Raw genomic sequence first — 26,306 nt, forward strand, 5'->3', positions numbered from 1 at the left:
CTACTAGGTTATTGCTATATCAAGATGACCCATTTGGACTTTGCAAACAGAGCTCCATATACAAGGCTGAGTCAGAAAAGAAGGCTCTGGTAACTGATAACATTTGAGAGTGACAGATTAAATACAGCTGAGCTTCTAACGGAGAAAAGCCAAGCTTCACTGGGCAAAAAAGTATTTGTTCTGAAGTACAACCAAGGGAATATACTCAGTGGAACAGCTCTGCCAGTTTGTGTTCAAATGAAATCTTCCAAAATATGATTTATTAAATGGCCTTTAGGTCACAATATCAAAGATAAGATAATCAAGGAATGTCTACTTTGCTGGTCTCTCCATCGGCCTTAATGTATCTGCTTTCCTCCAAGGAGTTCATGGCAGTATAGACCATCTCCATCACATTTTTATCCATAAATAATCTATAGTAAAAAAAATTACTCCAAAAGATACAAGGTTTCAAAAATGCTTATTAAGCTTCTTAGGCAATAGATTTGGCCATCTAAGCATGAGGGAGAAATAAATCAATGAAGTTCAGTTATATTTTGCAACTGTATTTGGGAAGCAGTTTATTTTACTTACTGCTTCTTTGTGATTCATATTTTTATGATGTGTTAAAGGAATTTATATTTAGGAAACTTCATATAGTTCGGTTTCTTTTATAGGAGGTTTTGAAAATGTCATTCTATGGTTGACTACACATCAGTCTGAAATCCAAAAAAGTAAACATATATATTTAGGGAAATATATTTAACGGATTTGTTTTAGCATTCTAAAGTTAGTTATGCAGTTTGGACTGGCAGAGATTAACCATCAAATGGCATTCTTTCAAAGATGCTTTCAATGTCAATTAAATCAGGATGAATAGTAATGATGGATTGAAACCATCCCAAATCTATTCCCTGAGAACAGCTACATATGCATAATTAAAAGTTTGCAAAGGTTACAGCACAAATACTGTATGTCTCATACCCAGCAGTATTTCTCATGTCACTAAAACTTATATTTATTTAGAATATAAATAATTAGATTGTCTAATAATTATTTGAAAGCTTAAGAACATACTACTTTTTGTATTTCTACTAGCAGTAAGTGGTGCTATCATGAAGCGTCTTGTTAAATATCTCATACATGAAGAGGCCAATTCCAAAACAAAAGTTATATGCAATTTAGCACAACATTAGCCTTCTGCACCACTTTTTCTTTTTGCACAATATTACAGAATATATTTTTCTCTATAAAAGAAAATATTTGCTGGCTCCAGACAATGCTGAGATTTCTCAATGTTGATGAATAAAAGAAGTTTCTCTGAATGCCCATTGGCCATTGCCAACCTACATAAAATGAAGAGGAAAATGATGCAAGGCTTATTCTCGGTTTACAAAATAGCAGTGTGCTTCCAAAAGGCCTAGCCAGAGTTTAACAAAACCCATGAACATTTCTTCCTTTATACTTCACTTTAAATGGGGCCTTTTAAAAACAAGCCACCAACAACTCCTCTTTAAACTACTCCTAGTAACTTACTTGGGTAGCTTTACTACATACCAGGAGCAATGGCAATGAACTGCTGGATACAATATAATGAAAGCTTCCCAACATATTCCAGGGAAGCTGTTTTAATAAACCAATTCACCCGTCCTGCCAGCTTCCCATAAGCTTGCTCGCACCCGTTGCCTTATATTAACTGCAAGCTTGTAGGTTGTAGTACAAACTGTGTCTCAGTCTAAACCATTCTTTGCCTAGCCTCTCTGAATGCCTAGATGCCCCAAACACCCGTTTCTTACCTTGTCAAACATCGCATAAGCTTAACCACCCAAACTTTTGCCCGACAACAGCAGCAGCAAGGAATGAAGACTTCCTACACACAGCCTATAAGTTAACGCTATCCAAGCACGCAGGCAAACATGCTTATCTACAGGCTCTTATAGCCGAGACTCTTCCTGTATCGCATCTCAGAAGGGGCGGAGCCGAGAATACGAGCTAAAGAGCCCAAACGCGCTTTTGGGAAAAGGTGAAGAAAGAAACTTTCACGCCGTGGGGGTGGAAAAACAGGAGAATGACCCTCTCGCCCAACTTCTACAAACTTGTTCGATCGACCTGGAATACTTGATGGCGAGTCCCCTAGAGTTCAGCCTTTCTAAAAGAATGTAGAATGCTAAAGTTCCGTAAGACGCCGAAGACAAAGTGGTTGCAGGATTATGTCTTAACGTGGGAACTCAGCTACCACACCGCTAAGGGAAACACACAGCTACGCGCAATTAAGGCTTACACCCGGCTAGCTGAACGAGAAAGCGCGTCTGATTTGAGTTAGTAAAATACCAACCTCCTCTTACTCAAGAGAAACCACTGAACTCCCTGGATATTGCTTCTAAGTATCGTATTGCACGTTAGATTTTAGACACTGCTTCTCTTTTGCTGAAAAGTCTAATGGGACGATGTTGAAAACAAAAAGGAACATGTCAGAGCAAATACGTGCTTAACCTTGGATTGTGTTGAGAGGGAATGATATGGAGATGGTTGAACAGATGGGCAGGTGACCAACAAATAAGAGTTTTGAATATGTCGCTGACTTCAAAGAGATTGCTATAGTATAGAAAATTGATGGCAATACTTTGGATCTCAAGAAGAACAAATCATACTGTACTAAATGAAGTAAAATCAGGATGCTCAGCAGAAATAATAATTGTGAGCCAAATTGCTGCATGGTGGGAAAGTATCCATTTTTCTTCATTCAGCCTTTCCAATTAAACCACAATATGGTACAAACCAAGCTGTAAGCCAACATTTATAAATCAGATTGGTTAGAGTGAGACAATTACATTTGAACTTTTACCAGTTCTGTTAACTGGCCAGTCTGGTTTCTTTGCTTTGGAGCAGTCACTCACTCAGTCCCAACCCACCTCCTAGGGTTGTTGTGGGGGAAATATAAAAGGGAAGGTGCATTATGTTTGTCTGCCACCTTGAGTTACTTATAAGTAATAAAAATGAAATAAAAATCTAATATTTGATATTAGATTATAAGTGAGGTTCACACAATCCACCTTGCTAAGTCTAGGTTTTAAAAAAATATATCCATGTAACATCAGATGCAGGAAGCAGAAGTGAATTTCAGCAAAGCCAGTTTTACAATGCCATTTTTTAAGTCAGTTGTGTTTTGAGACCACACAAACAGGATAGAGAACAGCTTAATATCTCTCCACTATGTTTTTGTGTCCATTTAACCACCACCTCGAACACCCATATTTATTCGAGTAAGAAAAAGTGCAACTAGAGCAGCCCCATTTATGGATTCTCTAAGGTCCATTCTCTAATAACTGGCAAGAAATCTTTAATAGTTCTTATGTGTTGTCCGTTGAGTTTGACCTTTATCTTTCACCAGCAATACTCTAGGTGTCTCTCGAGTCACTCCATCTCTCTCAATTCCTCTGATAACCCTAGGAAAAAACAAGATCCAAGTTTGAGAGAGGGGGCACGATCCTATCCAGGACTTCAGTTACTCCAGGTGGAGACTAGGTTCTTGGCAGGGCTATGCAGCAGATCCTCGGTTATAGCCCCCAGCTCCCTCTGAAACCCATCAGGGTCTATCAGTTGCCAGGGATGAACTGATCTAATAAGTTCCACATCTCTGCAGAGGGATAGAGCCTTAAGAGTGTAGGCAGTTAAAACCCACCCCTCTACTAGAAAGTGAAATATTTTAGGAAATATTAAAAGGGCAGAATATTTCCTCTAAAAGGGAGACAAAAACTCAGCTCCCCCCCCCCTTTGTCAATGAGCCATTAAGGCCTGAGCCAGCCTACGTAACAATGGTAGGATTAACCTTCTACCCATCTTACCACATGGCACCTGGGAAGATTACATCAACCAGCAAGGCCAACAAACTTGGACTCAAAGCACAGCCTACAGAGTTGCCCCTGCATGGCTCCACGGGAGTCTGACAGCCAATCAGAGTGCATTTCTTGCACAGGAGCTGGAGGTCCCGGGGTGGAGCCCAACAGAGGGCATAAAAGCCAGGGACTCTCAGCAAGCCAGCCCCTTTTCTTCTTCACCCAATATCTTGAAGCATGTGATCTCCCTTTTCTCTTCAGGAACTTAAGCCATGTGATCCTGTCCACCATTAAACCATCTTTCCAAGCAGCCTCCATGTTTCCAGTGTCTTCTTCCCCACTTGGAACTGAACACAGAAGGACCTTTCTTCCAACAAGAGAAATTCATAGTTACTAGACTGTAAGCTGGCCATGGCAGTGGGACCAAAGATAGACCCACCAATTCCACATCACAAAGGCACAGTTCCAACAACAACATCAAATCAAGTGTGTGACCAATGTTCCTAGTCAGGTCCTGGATATCTTGGGACGGGCCCTTGGATGCCATTCCAGGAACTCCTGAGCTATCTCTGACCCCAACTCCCACAGAAGGCAGGTTGAAGTCCCCCAGAATCATGGGGGGAAACTGGGAAACTCCTCCACCATTCCTGCAGCTTGGTTCAGGAGCTTGGCCGGGAAACTGCTAGGTAGCAGTGAGACTAATACAATAGTAGCAATCCTTAGAGACCACTCTAAGCAAAAAGGTCTCACAATAGGCATTTGTGGAGCTGTGCCCCTGGTAACAGTCAGAGATTCTCGGATAACAACAGTTACATTACCTCCCCTCCCCTCCCCTGCAGTGTAGGCTGGTGCACACACCCAATACCTGACTAGGCATCTTTCTGAGAGAGGAAATCTTCCCTCTGGTCTCAGCCAGGTCTCTGTGATGCATGCCAAGGCAGCCTTCTTCGTGGTGATCCAATCAATAATGAGAAGTGCCTTATTGCAGACCAAACTGGTTTTAAGAGCAATAGTCTAAGATCTGAGCCACTATTGATCTACTGACCAGGGAAAGAGGTTTAGCTCAGGGGTCTGGAATGCACAAGCAATACAAAAGGCCCCCTCCTTATTACATGAACTTGGGGATAACTGTGTCCATTTAAAACAAGTTAACTGATACTGAATAACAATTAATGGAAGAAAAGTTGCAGGCTGGATACTATGTAATTTCTACTTGATCGTCTTTTCAATTATGTCATCCAGAAGCTCAGAACTTAATTACAATTCATGACTTTACTTATTCGTTGTACTAATCTATCTAATTATCTCTGGGCATAATGAGACGACTTGGTATATAAAGAACTGTAATTATTCTTTGTAGTAATTTACTTCATCATTATACAGAGGGGTGGGGGGGAACTATTCCAGAATTCCTAAATCAAATAATCTTTTGAAGAGCAATCAACCTTTGCCAAGCTGATGAACAGAACATTCTGGGATCTGGAACCCCAGCTTGATCAATCTTTCCGTTATTGACCTTATATTACAGATTGATTTTTCATAGTCAAATGAGTTTGATTGTGTTTGGAACAGATTCTTGCTCCAATAGTGATCATTTGACATGGAGGTGCAGTCTCCCAAGCATCTCTTTAAGGACATAGTTATATTATCAACCAGTTGTTATAAAGTGGCCTGATTCAGGTTAAATGGAATCTGCAGAGAGAGACAATGGCTATAGTCTAGTTTAATTCAATAAATGGACAGGAAATACATTACAGACAGTCCTCAATTTACAACAGTTCATTTAGTCACCATTCAAAGTTACAGCGGCACTGAAAAAAGTGACTTATGACCACTTTTCACACTTATGACCATTGCAGCATTCCCATGGTCACGTGACTTACATTTGGGTGCTTGACAACTGGTTCATATTTATGATGGTTGTAGTGTCCCAGGGTCATGAAACCATCTTTTGCGAACTTCTAACAAGCAAACTCAACGGGGAAGGCAGATTCACTTCTTAACAACCGTGTTACTAATTAAGTGAATCGCTGCAGTGATTCACTTAACAAATGTGGGAAGGAAAGTCATAAAATGGGACAAAACTCACAACAAATTTCTCACTTAGCAACATAAATCCTGGTCTCAATTGTGGTCGTTAGTCAAGAACTATCTGTATTGTCTTCTGCAAATAAATGTGGACAGTCTTAATAGATCAGGCTCTTATACCACAACATTGTGTTGCCAAATGTACCACCTTTCAGGTATGCATTTAGCTCTGTTTCTAGAATATTACTAGACACTGAAAGTTTCACAATTGACAGGTTATTGTTACTACTGACATGTTACACAAAAATATAAACATGAAGATTAATGTAGCACTAATAGTCAATTTTCTAGTTCTGTTAATTCCAAAAAGAAGCAGAGTTGCATTCCACTTTCCACATGTATGGTATGGGAGAAATTAAAATTTCCATGTATTTGCATGTACAGCTAGTCCTCAACTTACAACCACTAGTTAGTGACTGTTCAAAGTTACGGCACTGAAAAAAGTGACTTAAGGCTGTTTTTCACACTTGCAGCAAATTCATTAATGACCTGGTGTCGGAGGGGGAGCCGGACCTGGCAGGAATTACGGAGACCTGGCTGGGCCACGAGGGAGGCCTCCCCCTCGTGGAAATGTGCCCGCCAGGCTACCGTGCATTTCATCAGCCACGGGCACTAGGCAGGGGTGGTGGGGTAGCGGTCATTGTGAGGGAAGGTCTTGAGCCAAGACAGACCACTCTGCCACAGATAACTGGTTGTGAGTCCCCGTGTGTGAAGTAGGGCCCAGGGAAGCAGTTGGGCTTGTTAATTGTATACCTGGCTCCTCGCTATGCATCAGCAGCCCTGCCCGAGCTCCTTGGGGTGATCGCCGAGATGGCAGTTGAAACGCCTAGACTATTGGTCATGGGTGACTTCAACTTGCCATCAGTAGGGGAGGCATCCGAAGTAGCTTGGGAGTTCATGGCTTCCATGACAGCCATGGACCTGACCCAAATAATTCAGGCCCCCACACATGAGGGAGGACACACACTGGATCTTATTTTTGTCTCTGGCCAATGGAGGAGTGATCTGGGAGTAGGGGATTTAGCTATCACCCCCCTGTCATGGTCTGATCACTCACTGCTCCGGCCCGACTTTCCAGCCGCTACTCCCCACCACGGGGAGGCGGAACCAGAGTGCCCAAGATGGTTCTGCCCCAGGCGCCTGATGGAACCTGATAGGTTCCAGACGGAGCTCGGGCCACTTCCTGTAGCCCTGACCCACACTCGTTCGGAGGACCTAGTGGCTGCATGGAATAGTGCGGCCGCTGGGGCCTTGGACCGGGTGGCGCCTTTGCGGGCTCTCTTGCGGCAGCGAACCACCCAGGCTCCTTGGTTTACCGAGGAGCTGAGGGTGATGAAGCGCCACAAGAGACGCCTAGAGAGCAGATGGAGATCATCACGCTCTGAATCTGACCGAACTCAGGTAAGAGCCCATTTATGGACTTACCTTGTGGCTTTAAGAGTAGCCAAGCGTCAGTATTGTGCCACTCTTATTGCGTCCGCAGATAACTGCCCTGCCGCCCTGTTTGGGGTGACCCGCTCCCTCCTCCAACAGAGGCCGCGGGAAGCTCCTCTGCAGGGCAGAGCAGAGGAATTTGGGGAGTATCTGCAGGACAAAATAGCTCAGATTCGAAGCGAGTTGGTCCCTACTAGTAGTCTAGAAGGGTCCTCGGAGGCGGGTCGTGAGGTCCCATTCTGGGAGGAGTTTGACTCTGTTACTTCCGAAGATATGGACAGGTTGTGTAGGTAACTGCGAGCCACCACATGTTTATTGGACCCGTGTCCCTCCTGGCTTGTACTGGCATCCTGGGAGGTCACATGAGGCTGGCTCCAGGAGTTAGTCAATGCTTCCTTGAGTGAGGGGTTTCTGCCGGCCGCCCTGAAAGAGGCGGTGGTGAGGCCCCTCCTCAAGAAGCCTTCCCTGGACCCAGCTCTGTTAGCCAACTACCGTCCTGTCTCCAACCTTTGCTTTCTGGCGAAGGTTGTAGAGAGTGTGGTGGCACAACAGTTTCTGCACCACTTGGAGGAAAATGATTATCTGGACCTGCGCCAGTCCGGTTTCCGGCCCGGCCACAGCACGGAGACGGCATTGGTCGCGTTGGTGGATGACCTCTGGAGGGCCAGAGATGGGGGTTGCTCCGTTTTGCGGTGGTTCTCCTCCTACCTCTCTGGTCGAGTGCAATTTGTATTGGCAGGGGGGCAGAGGTCGACCTCGAGGCCGCTCTCTTGTGGGGTGCCACAAGGGTCGGTCCTCTCACCTCTCCTGTTCAATACATATATGAAGCCGCTGGCCGAGATCATTCGTGGGTTTGGGGTAGACTACCATCTGTACGTGGATGATACCCAGCTGTACATTTCTACCCCAAACCACCCCAACGATGCTATCGAAGTGATGTCCCGGTGTCTGGAAGCCGTACGGATCTGGATGGGAAGTAACAGACTCAAGCTCAACCCGTCCAAGACTGAGTGGCTGTGGCTACCGGCGCCCCGGTTCAACCAGCTTACTCCATCACTGGCCATTGGGGGCGAACATCTGGCCCCCATGGATCGGGTACGCAATTTGGGCGTCCTTCTGGATACCCGGTTGTCCATGGATGACCATGTGACAGCCGTGGCCAGGGGGGCGTTCCACCAGGTTCGCCTGGTGCGCCAATTGCGTCCCCATTGGACCAGAGCGCCCTTCGCACAGTCACTCATGCGCTTGTGACGTCCCGGCTAGACTACTGTAACGCTCTCTACATGGGGCTCCCCTTGAGATGCACCCGAAGGCTACAGCTGGTTCAGAATGCGGCCGCGCGGGCAGTCTCGGGAGTCTCTAGCTACTCCCACGTAACACCTCTCCTGCACGGGCTACACTGGCTACCTGTGGCTTTTCGGGTGCGCTTCAAGGTGTTGACCATCATTTTTAAGGCGCTCCATGGCACAGGACCTAGTTATTTGCGGGATCGTATCCTGCCCCACACATCCCTCCGGTCGATTCGCTCACAAAGAGAGGGACTCCTCCGGGTGCCGTCCACTAGGTTGTGCCAGCAGACGACGCCTAGGGGAAGGGCCTTCTCTGTGATGGGCCCGACCCTCTGGAATGACCTCCCCCCGACATTAGAATGACTACGGATCTCCGTTCCTTCCGTCAAAAACTTAAAACCCACCTATTCCAGCTAGCCGGCTTGGCCTAATTCCACCTATCCCACCTCAGTCCTATTTCTAAATTTTTTAAGATTGGTTTTAAGGTCTGTTTTTTAATTTTTATAAATTGTACAGGGGCTGTTTAATCTGCTTTTACTTATGTGTATGACTGTTTGTATGTTTTAAATTTATTCCTGTACACCGCCCCGAGTCCCTCTGGGAGAGGGGGCGGTCTAGAAATTTAATAAATTATTATTATTATTTCAGAGGCTTGGCAACTTGCATGAATTTGTGACAGTTGCAGTGTCCGGGAGTCATGTGGTCATCTTTTGTGACCTTCTAACACGTGAAGTCAATGGAGAAGCCAAATTCAATTAAGATTCGTGTTATTAACTTATAACTGCAGTGATTCACTTAACAACTATGGCAAGAAAGGTCATAAAGTGGGGCAAAATTAATTGAACAATTTGCTTAGCAATAGAAATTTTGGGCTCAATTTGTGGTTGTACCTGCAGACACTTTGACTAAGGAAGAACTGCTATTCATGTCTAAGCAGATAATGGGATGATGCTATCATAGATTTCAGTTGGTTTCAGGAAAGCCATGGTCTCCTCAAATGTCAACTTAAACAGACAATTAACTTGCGCCAGCAACATATGTTTTAAAATATAATCAGAGTTAACCATTTTTGAGACAGTTACAATTATATTGCAGTTTATAAAGTAGGAAAGAATGTAGCATTTATCTTCTTTTATAGTAAGATGTCTTAACAGAATAGAAAAATAAACTGGTTAAAAATGTCTATGCTAAGCTTAAAAATAATAAATATCTATTCCTAATTATCATATATTTGATTAATACAATATAAGTAGGGCTGGGCAGTACTGCTAATTCATTTTCAGAAATGTGCTTTAGAGAGTCCAGGAATCATGAAGTTGATATTTAACCGGTCGCTATTGCTAGGCGCAATTTGCTTAGCAGTCTCTGGTTTAAACCACTAGGTTAAAAAAATAAACAAACATTGCAAATGTGTTTGGGATCTTCCAAAAAAAAATATCAGTGAATGTTTAAGGGATGTTTCCAGGCCAATGATTTTCTCTTTTCATTCCTTTCTCATTTCTGGATGAGCTTACTGTCACTTCCAGCTGTTTAAACGTTTGCTTTTATGTTTTTGTATGGAAAGACCACAAGATGGCACTATATGTAATAATTCTCTCTCTCTCTCTCTCTCTCTCTCTCTCTCTCACACACACACACACACACACAGAGAGAGAGAGAGAGAGAGAGAGAGAGAGAGAGAGAGAGAGAGATTTGGTTTTTTGCAAAAGCAAAGATTAACAACATTTTTATTCATTATATCTTTACCCTTCTTCTGAGGGAGTCAGGTAGTGTTAGCTTCTCCCACTGGCAACCTAAAATATTCTATTTGCTTAGTTCTTTTAACTTCTATCTTACTTTTCTTTCAAGAACTCAGACTAGTCCTCCTCCTATTTTCCCTGTAACAGCAATCTTGTAAAATAGGTTAGGCAGTGAATGGCCCAAAGCCACTCAATGAATTTCTAAAGGTGGACTTCAGAAGCCCAAGAATAGTCAAGTTATTTTAGCAACAGAGGTTAGATGCACACACACACATTCTTTATTGCCAGTCTGAATACAACTATAAATTACATTGAACAATAACTGCCTGCTTCTTCACAATATAAGTAGCTAAACTTAACAGCTTTTCAAAGTTGTTTGTATTTAACACTAGCATAATAGACTGGGTAGACACACATATTATCTTACCATGGTGAGATTTGTTACTTTTCCACTGAGATTGTTGTCATTTATATGCAAATATGTTACCTCCCTCTCTTGGGATATTTCTTACTTGTGGCAGAAGTAAGGTGGCTTTTGAAGACAATTCATATCTATCCCATTGTTAGATGATCGTGGTCTACTTTTTTAAGCCAACTGCTTGCAACACACTAAACCAGGAATTAAATATGCAGAGTGAGTTTGCATAATGCACTGAACAACAATTTTTAGCCACTCATTCATTAGCAAGTTATGATGCAATCCCAGTAGGTTTTGAAACAGCTCAGTCTTCCAGAGAGATATGCAAACACTGGACCAACAATCTGACCAACTGCATTTTCTTCTGCAAAATTATAAAAAGCAGCCAGCTGTAAATAGAAATGGTATTTTATTGCACAATGTCAAGAGGATGTAGAAAAATAACTAACACGCTATTTAGATACATGCATTAATATTAAAATACTAAAACCCCGAGTTATTTGGATGTTTGGAATGTGATCATTCTGAAGAATTTATGTCACCCTTTTCTGCTTATTACCCAGTTTTCTACTGTTAGAGGAGTTAAGGAAGGGAATGATACAGATTTTACATGCCATGAATTCTACTTCAAAATTATAGTTCTATTATTTTAAAAAAATTAAAAATTCACATACTAGTACATATTGCTTGCCGAAAACTGGAGGGGAAATTTCCTCACTGGGAATTTTGCAAATGGCAAATCACCTAACTCCGGCACCCTGCAATTGTGTTTCCCCTTAAGAGCACCAGCAGAGTTAGTTTTCATGTGGCTACAAACTGAATGTTTCAAAACCATTTGGTTGTTGCAGAGGTGCTATTCAGCAGGTTCTGACCAGTCCAAGTGACTCTGAGCAGCTTACAATTCTAAAATTATAAGGCAGTGAAAACAATTAAAAGGAATAGGCAATAAAAACATCCAGAAAATAAATACAAATTAGCAGCCGAGATACTTAACCCACTAACCTTAAAGTAAAGAAACAGGGCCCTTAACATAGTCTGAGCCCTAGGCCAAGGTACACAGCAAAGTTTTTAAAGCCTTATCTTTCAAAATATACCCGCCAGCTCCCAGACCATGCTTCTCATCAATTACATAGGTCTAACTTCTTTCAAAACGTACAAACTCCTAATCCAACTTTATAGCTGATAAATGTGGCTGGAAGTTGACTAGCTGGTTCTGAAAAATGGCTAGACCTGCCTGCATTTATTCTGTTCTGCTTTCTGTAGCCAAAGGGCAAGCCCCACTTCCTTGCTTGCACAAAGACAAGGATCAACTACAGGCATTACTCAACCTATGACCATAATTGGACAAGAATTTCTGTTGTTAAGCAAGGAAGTTTGTAAGTTAATTTTATGATTTTTTGCTATATTTGTTTAAACAAATCACTGCAGCTGCTAAGTCAATCAGGCAGTGATTAAGGCAATCCGGCTTCCCTAGGGGTGGGCTTCAAAAATTTTAACAAGGGTTCTCTGCCCTGTTGCTCGGTGGGTGTGACCATGGTGGTGGAATGGTGGGTGTGACTTAGTTGGCCTCTTGCACCACAGCAGGGGGGCGGGGCGTTTTTGCCCTCCCCGAGCTCCAGAGGCTTTCATTGGGCCTCCAGGAGGGCAAAAACAGTCTCCCCAGGCTCCAGAGGCCCTCTGGAGGCTTCCCGAACATCCGGTAGGCCAGTTTTTCGCCCCCCATGAGCCTCCACGCGCACCTTGCACTTACCTGCATCCAAATTGGGCCGCATGGGGACTCTTGGAGGGGAGGGGTGGGTAGGGCCAGCCAGGGATTTGGGGGGTTCTCCAAACTGCACAGAATCTTAGGTAGAGATTCTCCTGAACCCCTGCAAACCCCCAGCAGCCCATCCTGACTTCCCCCATTGATTGCTTGTAAGAAGCCTGTTGGGAAATTGCAAGTGGTGGTCACATGACCTCGAGGCACTGCAACCATTGTAAATACATGCCAATGTTCAAGCGTCTGATTTTGGTCACATAACTGTAATATTCCTAAGTGTGAGGATTGTCTACAGGTAGTTCTCGACTTACAACCACAACTGAGGTCAAAGTTTCTGTTCCTAAGTGAAAAACCTGTTAAGGAGTTTTGCTCCATTTTACAACCTTTCTTGCCACAGTTATTAAGTGAATCACTGCAGTTATGAAGTTAGTAATACCGCTGTTAAGTGAATCTGGCTTCCACATTGACTTTGCTTGTCAGAAGGTCGCAAAAAATAATTACATGACCCGGGGACATTGCCGCTGTCAAAAATATGAGCCTGCTGCCAAGTCTCTGAATTTTTATCCCATGCTCACAAGGATGCTGCAATGGTTGTAAGCGTGAGAAATGATCATAAGTTACTTTTTTCAGTGCCATTGTAACTTCAAACGTTCACTAAATAAATCGTTGTAAGTTAAGGACTACCTGTATAAGTCACTTTTTTCAGTGCAACTGTAACTTCGAACAGTGAGTAAACAAATGGTTATAAGCTGAGGACTACCTGTAATAAACAGGCTTGCACAGGTGTGCAACTTTGGAAGAGTACTAAATCTGTATTTCAAAAATGCAGTTTCTCCATAAGGTCTGCACACCTGAAGTTACCACTATTCATCAGCTAGTCTGAGATCGGATATGGCTTAGAAGCAATCGCAGCACATTTTAGGCTGGTATATATTTGCACAGGTTTAGAGACAGATGGAAAGCAATTTAACCATGGAAAAAAAGCTCTTAAGACTGTACTTGAAAAATATGTTGAATCCTTGCCAAGGTTGAAGTGTCTTGAAGAGCCATGTTACAGTTGTCCTTGCAGCTGTTGTCCCATGGCCCAGAAGGCAGGAGCTGGCAAGCAGCGGGACATTTGACTGTGTCATTTATCTGTCATTTCTTTCTGGTCAATGCTAGGGATTGAGTCCATAGAAAAGACAAGTTCAAGAGGGACTCACAAAGGGGATCCTGCCAAGGGATTCTCAGCACTTGGAAAGAGAACTGAACTAGCCAGTTATGAAATACGCAAAGACAATGTAAGAACAATAGGATAATAAGACATAGTCAAAGCTTTATTTTCTTTATATTTGTTTGATTCTTAAATCTAAAGATTTAGCCTTCAACAACTGCAGCTTGCAGATACTTCTGCAATTGGTGCCTTCCAGGTTAGGCTTAGCTTCCAGCATCTTTTCAACCAGCATGAACCTTGATGTGTATGTGGGTATATATTATAAGAATTGTGACCCAACAAGCCTCAAAAGTTGAGGTTTAGGATTGTACAAAGCGTTTTGAATCTGAGCCACCATTGAGATAGGGCAGTGATGGCAACCTTTTCGGCACCAAGTGCCCAAACCAGAATGTGTGTGTGTTTATGTGCCTGCATGCGCCAAAGCACCAGAAACCCGAACATCAGGTGGCCACCTGATCTTTAGGTTTCTGGCATGCACATGTGCGCTGGCCAGCTGATCTTCGCATGCACTGGAGCACCAGAAACCTCAATACCAGGTGGCCGGTGTGCAAATGTGCATTGATCAGCTGGTCTTTGGGTTTCTGGCACTCGTCTCGGGCGTGTGTGAAGACCAGCTGGCCGGTGCACATGTGTGCATGCACACACCATAAACAAGAAGAACAGCTGGCGATGGCATTCGTGTTCAGATGGAGGGCTCCGTGTGCCACCTCTGGCACTTGTCCCATAGGTTTGATATCATGGCCACAGAACAAAATGAGATTTTTAAAATGTTCAGGAAATATTTCAAGTTTGAGACAGAAAATTTCCCATTCCACACTAGGGATTAATATTTCAAAACCATGCACGTTCAAAACATTTTGTGCAGCATTATAAACTATGATACCCAGTCCCATTATCTTTGCTGCAAAGACTCATTGTAGCCATGATCAGCCCATGAATTATATTCAGAGAGAGAATGAGCTAAATACTGTTTTTTCTTGGCCCATTCTCACTTTCCAGCCATCCTGTTCTTTTAGCAAAAATTCAATAATTTTAATGAACTGGAAAAAAAATGGTACCGTAATAGACATTCTTTATTATAATTCTTATAATTTTGTAGAAATAAAATTGCACCAGAGTAGAATCAAAATTCCTGGTTCTCTGAGCATTTCAGTTTAAATCTGAAACCTCTGAGAAACTTAATATGCCACATTTTCTTTAGGAGTAAATTGGTCTTGTTTCACTTTGTATTAGAGGAATTTTGTTTGATGTCAGTAAGCATGCAGGGCCAATTAAAATGTTATCTTACTTTCCCTGTTCTGGATTCCCTGTCATCTTCATGCCACCATATGATATTCCTGAAAATCCAGCTCATTCCTGTAATCTGAGAATCTGTGTGAGTGTGTTTTTTTTACAGTTGTGACCATTGAAAATAGCCTGACCTTCAATTGCTGCAGGCCTGACCTTTTCTGAGGCCCATAGTTAAATATATTTCTGTAAGCTGCTGGCCTGTTTGTGTTACAGTGGTGTCGAAAATATTAGGAACCAAGGATGCAAAACTCAGAAATTAAGCAAAGTGCAAGGACCATGTCCTGAGACAGTAACAACTGCAGGAGTTTTAAATTAAGATAGTAAAAAATAAGGATTTTTTTAGGTGGCCCCCAGTCCATTCATTTCAGTTAAGTAAAAATCTAATTCTCAGAAATGATTTAAATTCGTTGGCTGACTGTTCTGAATAAATGCCTTCAATTCTGTCTTAAATAGTTTTCTACTGTTCCTTCAGAAGCAAAAACTGCCTTACAAGGCCTTCCCTAGCTTCCCTTTCATTCTTGCAGAAATTCTGTGGGTTAGGTTAGGCCAGGGGTGTCCAAACTTGGGAGTTGAAGTCCACAAGTCTTAAAGTTGCCAAGTTTGGACACCCCTGGGTTAGGCTGATATTGAGGGGGGAAAGTGATTAATCAAAATGGATGTGTGGTGGTGTGGTTATGGCTAGAAGCAGGGGGCTGAATTCTAGTTCTGCCTTAGGCATAAAAGGTGTCTGGGTGACTTTGGGCCAGGCCAACTCACCCTACAGGGTTGTTATGTGGAAAATAGGAGAAAGGAGGAGCATTAGGTATGTTTTTGAGTTATTTGTAAAAAAAATAATAAGAAAAGTGGAATATAAATAAATAAAATAAACCCAGCTGTTAAATATTTTAAATAGTACAGTATGCTGTACCTGCTCTATGAAGTAAATCAATATTGCAGTTCAGGATTTATAAGGCAGTTAGATTCTCTTTCATGATATCCTGTTCTGTTTCTCTCCTGCCCCCCCCCCTCAAATGGGCACATTTAATACTTGGGATACACAGTTCTTTAGGCTGTTACGGTTCCCCTGATTTGTTTTAAAATTAGTGTCCTCAATCAATCCCTGCATTTGCCCAAGGGTTTCAAACCTTTCCAGGCCATTGAACCAGGTGGTTAAAAATATAAAAAAATAAAAAAAATAAAAAGGCAAATCTCTAGTGATAAGAAAATTTGCTATATTCCGGTTAACATTTTGTTTTGCATTCTGTCTTTAATGGCTTTTTGAGATTTTTTGAATGGTCGTTTGTAAATTAACAAAGCACTTCTGTTTTTCACATTAAAAATAATTTGATTGCATATCTGTATTTAGGCAAGGTTCCCCTGTGGGAAAATTGTCCCAAAATGGTTGTTCCCATCCCCCAATGTGTTAGGACTATAAAATGTGATGGATGGGAATCTAGGCAGCTGTAGTGTTCAGTACATACCGGTATTAGAAATGCCTATGTGTGTATTTAGATGAGATTGTCTCTACATTTGCCTTTGTACTAGCTGGGGAATTCTGGGAATTGAAGTCCACACATCTTAGTTTCCATATTTGAGAAACATGGTTTTACATCATGCCTGAAGCTCAGCGCTAATTTACATAGCCATAAGTCTGGCTTTTGTTGTGCATGTTAATTAAGCTTCTATTTCTGAGGTTCATTCTGTTAGATATTCACTCTAACCACCATGGTTTCCACCAAGGTCCTCTGTTCCGGCGGGAACAGAGGTTCAATCCTATTGGTTGAGAGGTCTGACAGCTCCCTATAAAAGGGCTGCTGTCAGACCAAGCAGTTGCTGGATTGTACATACTGTTTTACTGTTAATAAAGAGCTGTTGTTGCTATAAGCCTGTGTCTGCCTTCTCAATACCCAATCTAACACATTCTTTGTTAAATTACCTTCATCTAACATATCTTAATTTCATGTCAACTTTGGAGACTATGATCTAAATAATGGCTAAATAATCAGAACGGAATATATCCTGCTCACATTGAAGTTATGTGCAACTGAACACTAGAACTTTTAAAGAACAAATGTTAACCAAACTTTGCCAAGAAATTATACTCTTTGACAACCACGTACCCAAAATTTCTTTTTCCAGAGCACCAGTTTTATACTACTATTTGCTGCTGGAAGGATAGGTTTATCAGGAAAACTGAATGCCCTGCTTTTATTAACACCCTACCTACCAAGGTTTACTGAATAAACTCCAACTGACGGGCTCATGCAGTGTGAACATTATAAGTTAACATGATAAGCCACAATGGCTATGTTTCATAGGACAAGCTGAGCCCAAAACAACGTGGCTTACAGTCCAAGCATTTAAGTCACTATCGTCATTTCAGCTGGGCAACCTGTAGTCCTCTCAATGTTTACGAACTGCAATTCCCGGCATTCCTGCCGAGAAGTCACGCCTATCTCTATCGCCATCGGGGCAAAATGATAGCTTAAACGTTCTCCTCCGGGCTCGCGACTCTTGACACTGGTTGAGTTCCAGAATACACGTGTCTAAGTGTCCTGGAAGGAGACGTGCTTTTGCTGAGGAGCCGCTTGCAAGCGTTCAAGTGTTGCATCCCGGAGCGAAAGCAAACGACTCCTCTAAGTGCATTGTGCAACGTCTTCCCAGCCAGACTTCCTTTCGGCTCGCAGTTTCCCTTGCCTGCCTTAACCAAAGCTTGGCGCCCTGCCTCTGCTTTCGCTCTCCCTCCCTCAGCTCTGCAGCAGCGTCGGCGGCAGCTCTCAGTCTACGGCTGCAGCGTCGCGCAGGCTGTGGAAGGAGGAGGAGGGAACCAAAGAGAGGCTTTTACCGGGCCTGCGCCCCACAGCCAGCACCGTCCTTGCGCCTCAAGCCGCGTTTCTTCCTGCAAAGCCCTTCGGGCGTCAGGCGGAGCTCTCGGGTTGCCCAATCCAGTTCCTCCCTCCGCAGTTTTGAACCTCTTCCCTTCTATAGTTCTGTCCTTTCCTTCTCTTTCTCTCTCTCTGTCTGGAACCCTCCCGACCCGGGCCCAGCTCCGCTTGTGTGCCAACAACGCCCGAGCCGCCTTTGCCCACTGCGGGGTGAGTGAATCAAGGGCGGCCAGGTTTCGCCCTATATTTATAGACAACAGCAGTCGGGGATAATGGGGGCGAGAGGGGAGGGGGACTGGGTTGCACCCTGGCGCCAGGACAGGTCGCATTGTTCAGATGGAGAGTGACAGGTGCCAGCCCCTCCGGTCCCAAAGGGAGAGCGCCCTCTCCCAGGGCTCCAGCTGCAGACCCGCCGAGTTCGGGGGTCTTGCCTGCAGCCGCGATAAAGTTGCTGGGAGGAGAAAGTTTGGGCGCCTCTAAGCGTGTCCCCCCTCCCCTCCACCATCCTTCTTCAGTTCTTGTTTTATGTAGACTGAGGAAGGACGAAATGTAAGTGTGGGTCTGTCACGGTGACTTTCAAGGTGACCCGGGGCTCAAACCCATCTCTTCATTTCTCAGCCTGGAGAAAAAAAAAGTGTGGGGGGGTGCGGACGACAACCCAGCTCTCTATGTATTTAACCTTTGGTTTGTGTATTTGGTTCTTCTCCCTGTTAGGGATCACTTCAGCCTTTCTGAAGTTAGTTTCTGCGGCTGCTTACAAGAGTGGAAAAGTCTAAGCAGCGAAAATGAGCCATGGTAAGCACACCCGGGTACTTCTTCTCAACGAAATGGAGAAGCTGGACAAAACCCTGTTCCGGCTCGAACAAGGTCAGTATCCCTAAGCAGCTGCCTGCATCTTTTCTCTTTGTTGAGCAATTCTACTGGGGTCCTAGTTGTCTCTTTTTTGCAATAGGGAAATGTAAATGGTTGCCACATCTCAGTCAATTTATGTTCTCTGCACCTGAAGCTTTGGAGGGATCCCAGCATGGACACCGTAAAAGCCTGCATTTTATTACTTTCAAGAGAGGAGACTTTGGCCAGCTGCAAAATACTCGGAAGCATGCATGTTGGAAAATAAGACTAGATTAATTCAATGGGATACATTTCCCTTCACAATTATCCTATAATAAACTAATACTGTTTGCCTTATTGAAGGCAGTAGATATGATATTGCAAATAAATTCACTGATAAAAAATTTCTGTTCTCTAAAGCTTCACAAGAACTGTGGAGTCATTTTGCTGAGCGATTAGGCTTCATTAATAAATCTGTCATACATTTGCAGATACTTAAGCTAAAGTAAGAATCAGTCTAAGAGCTTCCTTCCAAGTAAATGGTTTTAAGATTAATGGGGCATCTTTTACAGCAAGAAGAACATTCTGTTCCTTTATATATTATCTACAAATCATTTGGGGAAAATATTTGGATTACACAGTTTTTAGTATAGAGGGTTAATTTCAAGCAGACCTTTCTATAGTAAGAAGAAGAAGAATGGATGTCTGGTAGTTCATTAAAGTTCATTACAGATAAATTTTTATTTAAAAATGCAAAGAATAAAATAAAAAAGGCAACTTCGGATGTGATGCTACAGTGAAAAGCCGTAATGTCTATTCTTAAATCCTATTCCTCAATATGGAGCCCTTTTAAATGTTTTCCTAATTCTGCTTGAGCCAAATTGGCAGCTCTCCAAAAGACAGATACTGATTTCACAGTGCAGCCCATGAAGCTAAACTTCACTCACATAGTTGGATTGCTTTAAATGTTATTCTAAGTACATAGGAGCTATTTGCAGGAAAGAGGGCCCTGTGCATCTATAGTATCTTATCAACTCTTGTCACATCTGAAATAAAACATTCATCTTTCTTTTATTTGTGGACAAGAAAGTTGCTAAAATTATATGTCGTTATTACTGTCTGAAAAAACAAGTTCTTAAACTATTTATGCTTTGATTTGCAACATTTTAAATGAAGTTAATGTGTTTACTTTCTATAACTGTTAGAGCAGTGATTCTGAGGTAACTTCTAGTGATGTAAACCTAAAAAATTATAAACCTTAGACCTATTTGTGAATCTTTTCCTGAAATCAGAAAGATCTGAATACTCAAACCGAATGCATTTATTTCAAAAATTAGGAATCTGCTATTCTGTGGTCCTGAATGATTATGACATTGTTATTATTGTCACATGCATAAAATTATTGCTTCCAAACGATATGTAGCTGATTTGAATAATACAGCTTTTAAGTCATCACACTTTCTGGGAAATAAGTTATTATGCAATATTATTTTTGTAGTCCAGTCTATGTTTAACAGATGTGATAAATACAGACCAGTCAAACTTTAGCAAAAGCATAATGATCAAATGTAAGACTAATGAAAATGGACTTCTTTAGGATTAGACTTAAAATTACTTTTTTCCTTCCTGATTTTTTATGGTATTAAAATATTGTAGTTACAAATTCTTCCCTTTTTGTATCTGTCCGGATTGGGATGTACTATACCAGGGGTGGCGAACACGCAGCTCGCGAGCCGCATGCGGCTCCCGGCCAAAATAAATGAGGCTCTTTGCCTCTTATCATTATTTAGTATACTGTGGCTCGGATCGCGCGCTCCCTTTCGGAAGCTGGGGAGGTCCTTTGCAGGCAGCTAGAACGGGCCGCCTGCAAAGGACTTCCCCAGACTTGCTTTGAGGAGCACGGGGCGACTGAGGCTAGTTGTGAAGCCCCAAAGCCCCCACCGCCACCGGAAGAACTGCTGCCACCTCCTCCTCATCCTCCTCTAACAGGCAGCACTGCCGGATTTGCCGCCCGGCGCTGCGGCTGAGATGAAGCCGCCAAAGCTCCAGCCGGCATCTCCGCGCGTGGCAGCGGCGCCTCCCCTCCGCTCAGAGCAGCTGAGCTCAGTCAGCGCTGGGTTACCCCTGCCCTCTCCTCCTCCGCCGCCGTGCTTTTGAGGAGCCATGAGGCTGCAGGAGCCAGTAGGAAGGCGGGGGGGGGAGCAGGGGAAAAAAAGCCTCATGGCTCCTCAAAAGCACGGAGGAGGGGGAGGGGGCAGAGGTAACCCAGCGCTGAGCTCAGGAGCAAATCTGGTGATTCTGTTGGAGGAGGAGGAGGAGGAGGTAGCAGCAGTTATTCTGGTGGCAACTCGTACTCGTCGGCATCTTCAGCAGAAGCCCTGCCCACAATGAAGAAAGCAAAGATGGAGCAGATCCACGCAGATGACGTCGCTGCAACATGACTGGAGGAGGAATTCTGGGAGTTGAAGTCCACAAGTGTTAAAGCTGTCAGGTTTGAAGACCCCTGGGGGTTTTTTCCCCTAAAGGGTTAGGGGTGCAGGGGTCTTGTAACTTGACAGCTTTAAGAGTTGCGTGCTTCAAATGCCAGAGTTTCTGAGCCAACATTTTGGTTGCTAAGCAGGAGCGTTGTTAAGTGATACTGATATTATATAACACTTTGAATTAAGTGGGTACCTTGAAGAAACATAACTTTGAGTTTCAAATAATACTGATTTCGTTGTTGTCTTAGGTGACATCTGTGAAAAAAATTCGGGTGCTCAGGCATGAAAATGTGCCGCTCAAACACTATACTTTTCTGCTCACATCGAAAAAAAATTAGAGGGAACATTGCTTCTGGGTCTGTTTTGGCAGGTCACTGCGTGGTGTGGCTCTCTGACTCTCACAGTTTAAAATTTTGGCTCTTTTTGTCGAACTTGTTCGCCACCCCTGTACTATACATTAGGTTGTATTGATTATAAAATATATTTTGATCTTTAAGTTCATTTATTTTAATAGTTGGCTAGTAGGCCTTTTAAAATGTCATCAACAAGAGTTTTCTGGGTTGGGAAAAATGAGGAAGGGTATCTAACTGGCTAATGGAGGGTGATGAAAAATAGGTCCTCTTATTCATAGCCTGCCTCTTACTCTCACTTTTCCTGGGGTGGCCCGCAAGGGGAAGGAGAGATATTGTTTGTATAGAGAATGGTAGAAGCCCCTCAGATTGCTACACAAGAATGGGATGGATCATGCCTCCTTGGCTGGTAGGATGGGTGGGACAGTGGAAGGAAATCCGAGTGACCACAAGTGTTTATTTGGAGCAGGTGCTGAGTTCTGTTTCAAATTATAGAGTCCCTGGGAATTTGCAAATTGTGGGGACACAAATGTCTTAGATAGAGATCCAAGACAAGGCTTTTTCTAATAAATGTCTGTCTTATTTTCTTTAGGTTATGAGCTGCAATTCCGCTTGGGTCCTACTTTGCAAGGCAAGCATGTTACAGTGTATACAAACTACCCAGCTCCTGGAGAATTGTTTGATCGCCACAAGTTCAGATGCTTAACTTGGCACAACCCAACAGGAAAAGAAGATGATTCTGACAAATATTGTAAATTAGAACTCCAGATTTCTGGATCATACCAATATTACTTCACTCATGAGTAAGCAAAATCTAAAAACGTGTGGAAATATCATAAGCAGTTGTCTTCTCTGTGGGGACATGGAAACTAAACTTGTCTTGATATGCTTTTTGGGTATCTATGGAACAGGCCATATACCAAAGACATCTTCCTGTGTCTGAGAATCTTCAGCTTTGTCAGGTTCACCTAAGGAGATAAATGAAGAGAGTTCTCCATATACCCAGTCTATACCTTGGACTGATTTACACAGTTCCCCACTCTTAGAAATTGGCATTTTCATTCCAGTGAGATTACTACATGTATTTGCTTTGGTATACAGGCATTGCTTCACATATTAGGTACTGATGAACATGTATACTCAATTTTGTTCATTAGAGTGAATCATAGTATGTGAGAATGTCCTTGAGAGAGGGAAGAACCAAGAGTAGCAGCAGACTAGGCAACGGTCAGACAACTGATAGCTTACCCTGCAGAAACAAAAGGAGCATGTCATATGTTTCAAATGGCGCTGTCCCAGATTTCTGGGACTGTAAAGGGCAGATGTTCGTTCAGACTCAAAAAATTCTGTTACTGTAACCTTAAAATAAATGTAGTGTTAATGTTGCACTCATAGTTGGTGCTTCTTATCTAGACTACCTCTAATGGCCAACACATAATCCAGTATTACCTGCCATAAATAGGGTGGGTGGGTGGGTGGGGTAATAGCAATCCATCATTTGTCTACTTGAAAACAATTCACATTGAATTAATGGGGCTTCCTCCCAAATACGTTACTATATGTTTGTGATTCTAGAAGTACATAAAGTAGGTTTCAAAGTGCTAAACCCAAACCACAAATAATAGAAATTAAAGTTAAAGATTCTTATGGTCTTAGAAAAGCCAAAGATAAATCTGCTTGTGGCTTAAAGTAAATCCCTATGCTTTTTTTTTTTTTTTTTTTGCAAAAAATGGTCCTATTGCTAACCTGTGTTTCTCACAGTTCAGTACTGACTTCAGTTTTTTACCAGTGCAATTCTGCATATTAGAGAGTAAAGCCCAAGACCCAGGGCTTCAGAGACTTTCAAAAGTTTTTCAGCTATAGCTTTCAGTGTGAAAAATATCAATTAATTTAAAAATATGTAATAGTCTTGTTCTAGCCTCTTCTATTATTTGAGAACTTTGGCTCCTAACACACTACTCAAAAGTGCGGTGGACAGCCCTTAAAAATATTACATTCATAGCAGTTTCTTCTCTGATGCCAAGGCATAAGATTACAGTCTTCCACCTTTCTTTTAAAGGGAACTCTTCTAGAGTGAAAGGATTGAAAATATTTTATAAAGGGCAATAACATAACCAGTATTTTACATTTGCTGAGACCACATGATTGAAGTGAAAATATTCTTGAATCTAGGTTGTTTGGGCTCTGACTTTATTTTTACATCATTCCAAGTGATTATGTTTTCTTGAATCATTTATTTTGTGATCTGTAAGCTAGAAAATTAAAAAATTGAATTGCATTTTCAAATAGCAAGGCTAAACAAATTCTGAGTAAGTATTATTGATCTTCATGTCTATTTTCTTTGTATTGATATAAAATCAATGCGTATGTCTTTTATTCCAGGAATCAGAAAGGTGGTGGAGGTTATATAGTTGTTGATCCTATTTTACGTGTTGGTGCTGACAATCATGTCTTGCCCTTGGATTGTGTTACACTCCAGACATTCCTAGCCAAGTGTCTGGGACCATTTGATGGATGGGAAGATCGTCTTAAAGTTGCAAAAGAATCTGGTAATAACCTTATTTACCCCAGGCCAAATTTTGACTTGAGATATAAGGCATATGCTACTTTAGAGAGTCATTTGTGTAGTTCTACCTTTTGGACTGTGTATTTATCATCTTTATTCTAGTAATACACTGTAGAGAATGAGGAAGATGACTTTGATGGAGGTAGAGAAAGATCTGTTATCAAAGGATCAGGGGAAAAACATACCTTAAGTCCCAAACAAGCAGAAAGTACCGTATGTGGGAGCTGCTCAGATAGACATTTTAATAATTCACATAAGAATGGGAGGAGATACACCACAATCAGACTTGCAAGATTCTATGTTTACAGTAACTCTGAATAAAACTACTGCTAACCTTTCTGTGGAAATCACAGTTTTGATCTCCCTAAATGGACTGACATACACTAAAAATTCCAAGCAATCTTTGATCTTAGAATGGGGTATCCTCAGGCCTACCTGGTTTAACCACTTTTTTTTTTTTTGGCATTATAGCTTCAGATCATAAATGCTACCTAGTTTGTAATGTCTGTCCTCTTATCCACTTGAAAGTGGAAATCATCTGTTTATACATTCCGTTATTATTATTTTACAGGTTATAACATGATTCACCTAACCCCAGTGCAGAAACTTGGTCTGTCTAGATCATGTTATTCATTGGCTGATCAGCTGGAAGTTAATCCTGACTTTTCATCTTCCAGCAAAAAATGTTCTTGGAAAGAAATGGGGAAACTAGTCGAAAAAATGAAAAATGAATGGAATATGCTTTGCATTACAGATGTAGTCTACAATCACACTGGTATGCTTATTTTCATTATATTTATTATCCTTGTTGCTTGCTGATGTGCAAAGGGGCTGCCATCATGTAAGCATTTTCATGTGTCCGAGTCCTGTTCCTTTTGGTACTGATTGAACTTCCTTGTTTGAAGAACCAGGGCACTGTTAATCAAAACTTATGTAATTTTACATACATTTAAATTTTCTCTTTTAAAGTAGCCCCCGTTTGATATTGAATGAAAACTATCCAATCAATATTAGACCTTAGACATTTGAAAATAGTTTTAACATGTAGTTAAATCATGATTAGATGCTTTACAGATGATTATTTATAAATAAATGGTTATTGCAACCATTTATTTAGAAACTGTTTGATGATATGATGACACTGAAAAAAGTGACTTACAACCATTCCTTGCACTTATGACCATCACAGCATTCATGTGAGTCATGTGATCAAAGTTTGGGTGCTTGGCAACTGGTGTGCGTTTATGCTGGTTGCAATGTCCTAGGCCATCTGTGACCTTCCCAGTCAGCTTCAGACAAGCAAAGTCAGTGAGGAAAGCCAGATTTGCTTAACAATTATATAATTCATTTAACTACCCTCACAAAAAAAGGATGTAAAATCGGACAGAACTCACTTAACAAATGTCTTCCCTAAGCAGTGGAAATTCTCGTCTCAATTGTGATCATAAGTTGACGACCACTCCAGAGGTGGCATTCAGCAGGTCTGACCAGTTCTGGAGAACCGGTAGAGGAAAGTTTGAGTAATTTGGAGAACCAGTAAATACCACCTCTGACTGGCCCCACCCCCATCTATTCTCTGCCTTCCGAGTCCTAGCTGATCGGGAGGGAATGGGGATTTTGCAATAGTCTTCCTCTGGCGTGAGGAGGGAATGGAGATTTTACAGTATCCTTCCCCTGGAGTAGGGTGAGAATGAGGTTTTATAGTATCCTTCCCCTGCCACGCCCACCAAGCCATGCCCACCAAGCCACACCCACAGCCCGGTAGTAAAAAATTTGAATCCACTACTGGACCACTGGTAGTTAATTTAAAATCTATAGAACAGTCCTTTATTTCAAGAAGCCAATTTTATTTTTCAAAAACTCACTTTTGTCTTTATTTTGACCATTTAATTTTTACCATGCAAATGGTACGACTTAAATGTACACAGCCTTTCACATTCATGTAAAAAAATATGGAGATTGAACGGCCCTTTTAAAATAAATTCACATATAGGTTTGATTTTAGAAATTTTATTAGAAATTGGTTGTTACAAAGTTTTTCTTGGTTTTGCTCTTGAATTTTCCTTTGTGAAGCAAAGTTACAAACATATATATATATATATATATATATACATACATACATACATACATTATATATATATATATATATATATATATATATATATATATA

At 41.9% G+C, this 26,306-nt stretch overlaps 2 protein-coding genes across 4 annotated transcripts in view; one reads left to right on the forward strand and one right to left on the reverse strand.

The window, feature by feature from the left end:
- The window catches only part of FRRS1 (ferric chelate reductase 1), a 45,033-nt gene extending 44,427 nt beyond the window's left edge, over nt 1-606 (reverse strand). Inside the window, exon 1 of the mRNA XM_081948803.1 lies at nt 574-606. Within this exon, the coding sequence (XP_081804929.1) occupies nt 574-591 (18 nt within the window). The 5' untranslated portion in view covers nt 592-606. The remainder of the gene's footprint in view (nt 1-573) is intronic.
- A 17,255-nt stretch (nt 607-17,861) lies between these two features.
- Nucleotides 17,862-26,306, forward strand: part of AGL (amylo-alpha-1,6-glucosidase and 4-alpha-glucanotransferase) — a 53,802-nt gene continuing 45,357 nt past the window's right edge. For 2 of the 3 annotated variants that reach the window (XM_081946879.1, XM_081946877.1), the window contains exons 1-5: nt 17,862-18,119; nt 18,624-18,776; nt 22,163-22,373; nt 23,953-24,119; nt 24,708-24,911. In XM_081946879.1, the coding sequence (XP_081803005.1) occupies nt 18,695-18,776; nt 22,163-22,373; nt 23,953-24,119; nt 24,708-24,911 (664 nt within the window). In that variant the 5' untranslated portion in view covers nt 17,862-18,119; nt 18,624-18,694. Of the gene's footprint in view, nt 18,120-18,309; nt 18,459-18,623; nt 18,777-22,162; nt 22,374-23,952; nt 24,120-24,707; nt 24,912-26,306 lie in introns of those variants that run through there. The other variant, XM_081946878.1, reaches the window with a different exon arrangement.

Source organism: Natrix helvetica (assembly GCF_964273705.1).
Source record: "Natrix helvetica genome assembly, chromosome: 3".
NCBI classification, from domain to species: domain Eukaryota; kingdom Metazoa; phylum Chordata; class Lepidosauria; order Squamata; family Natricidae; genus Natrix; species Natrix helvetica.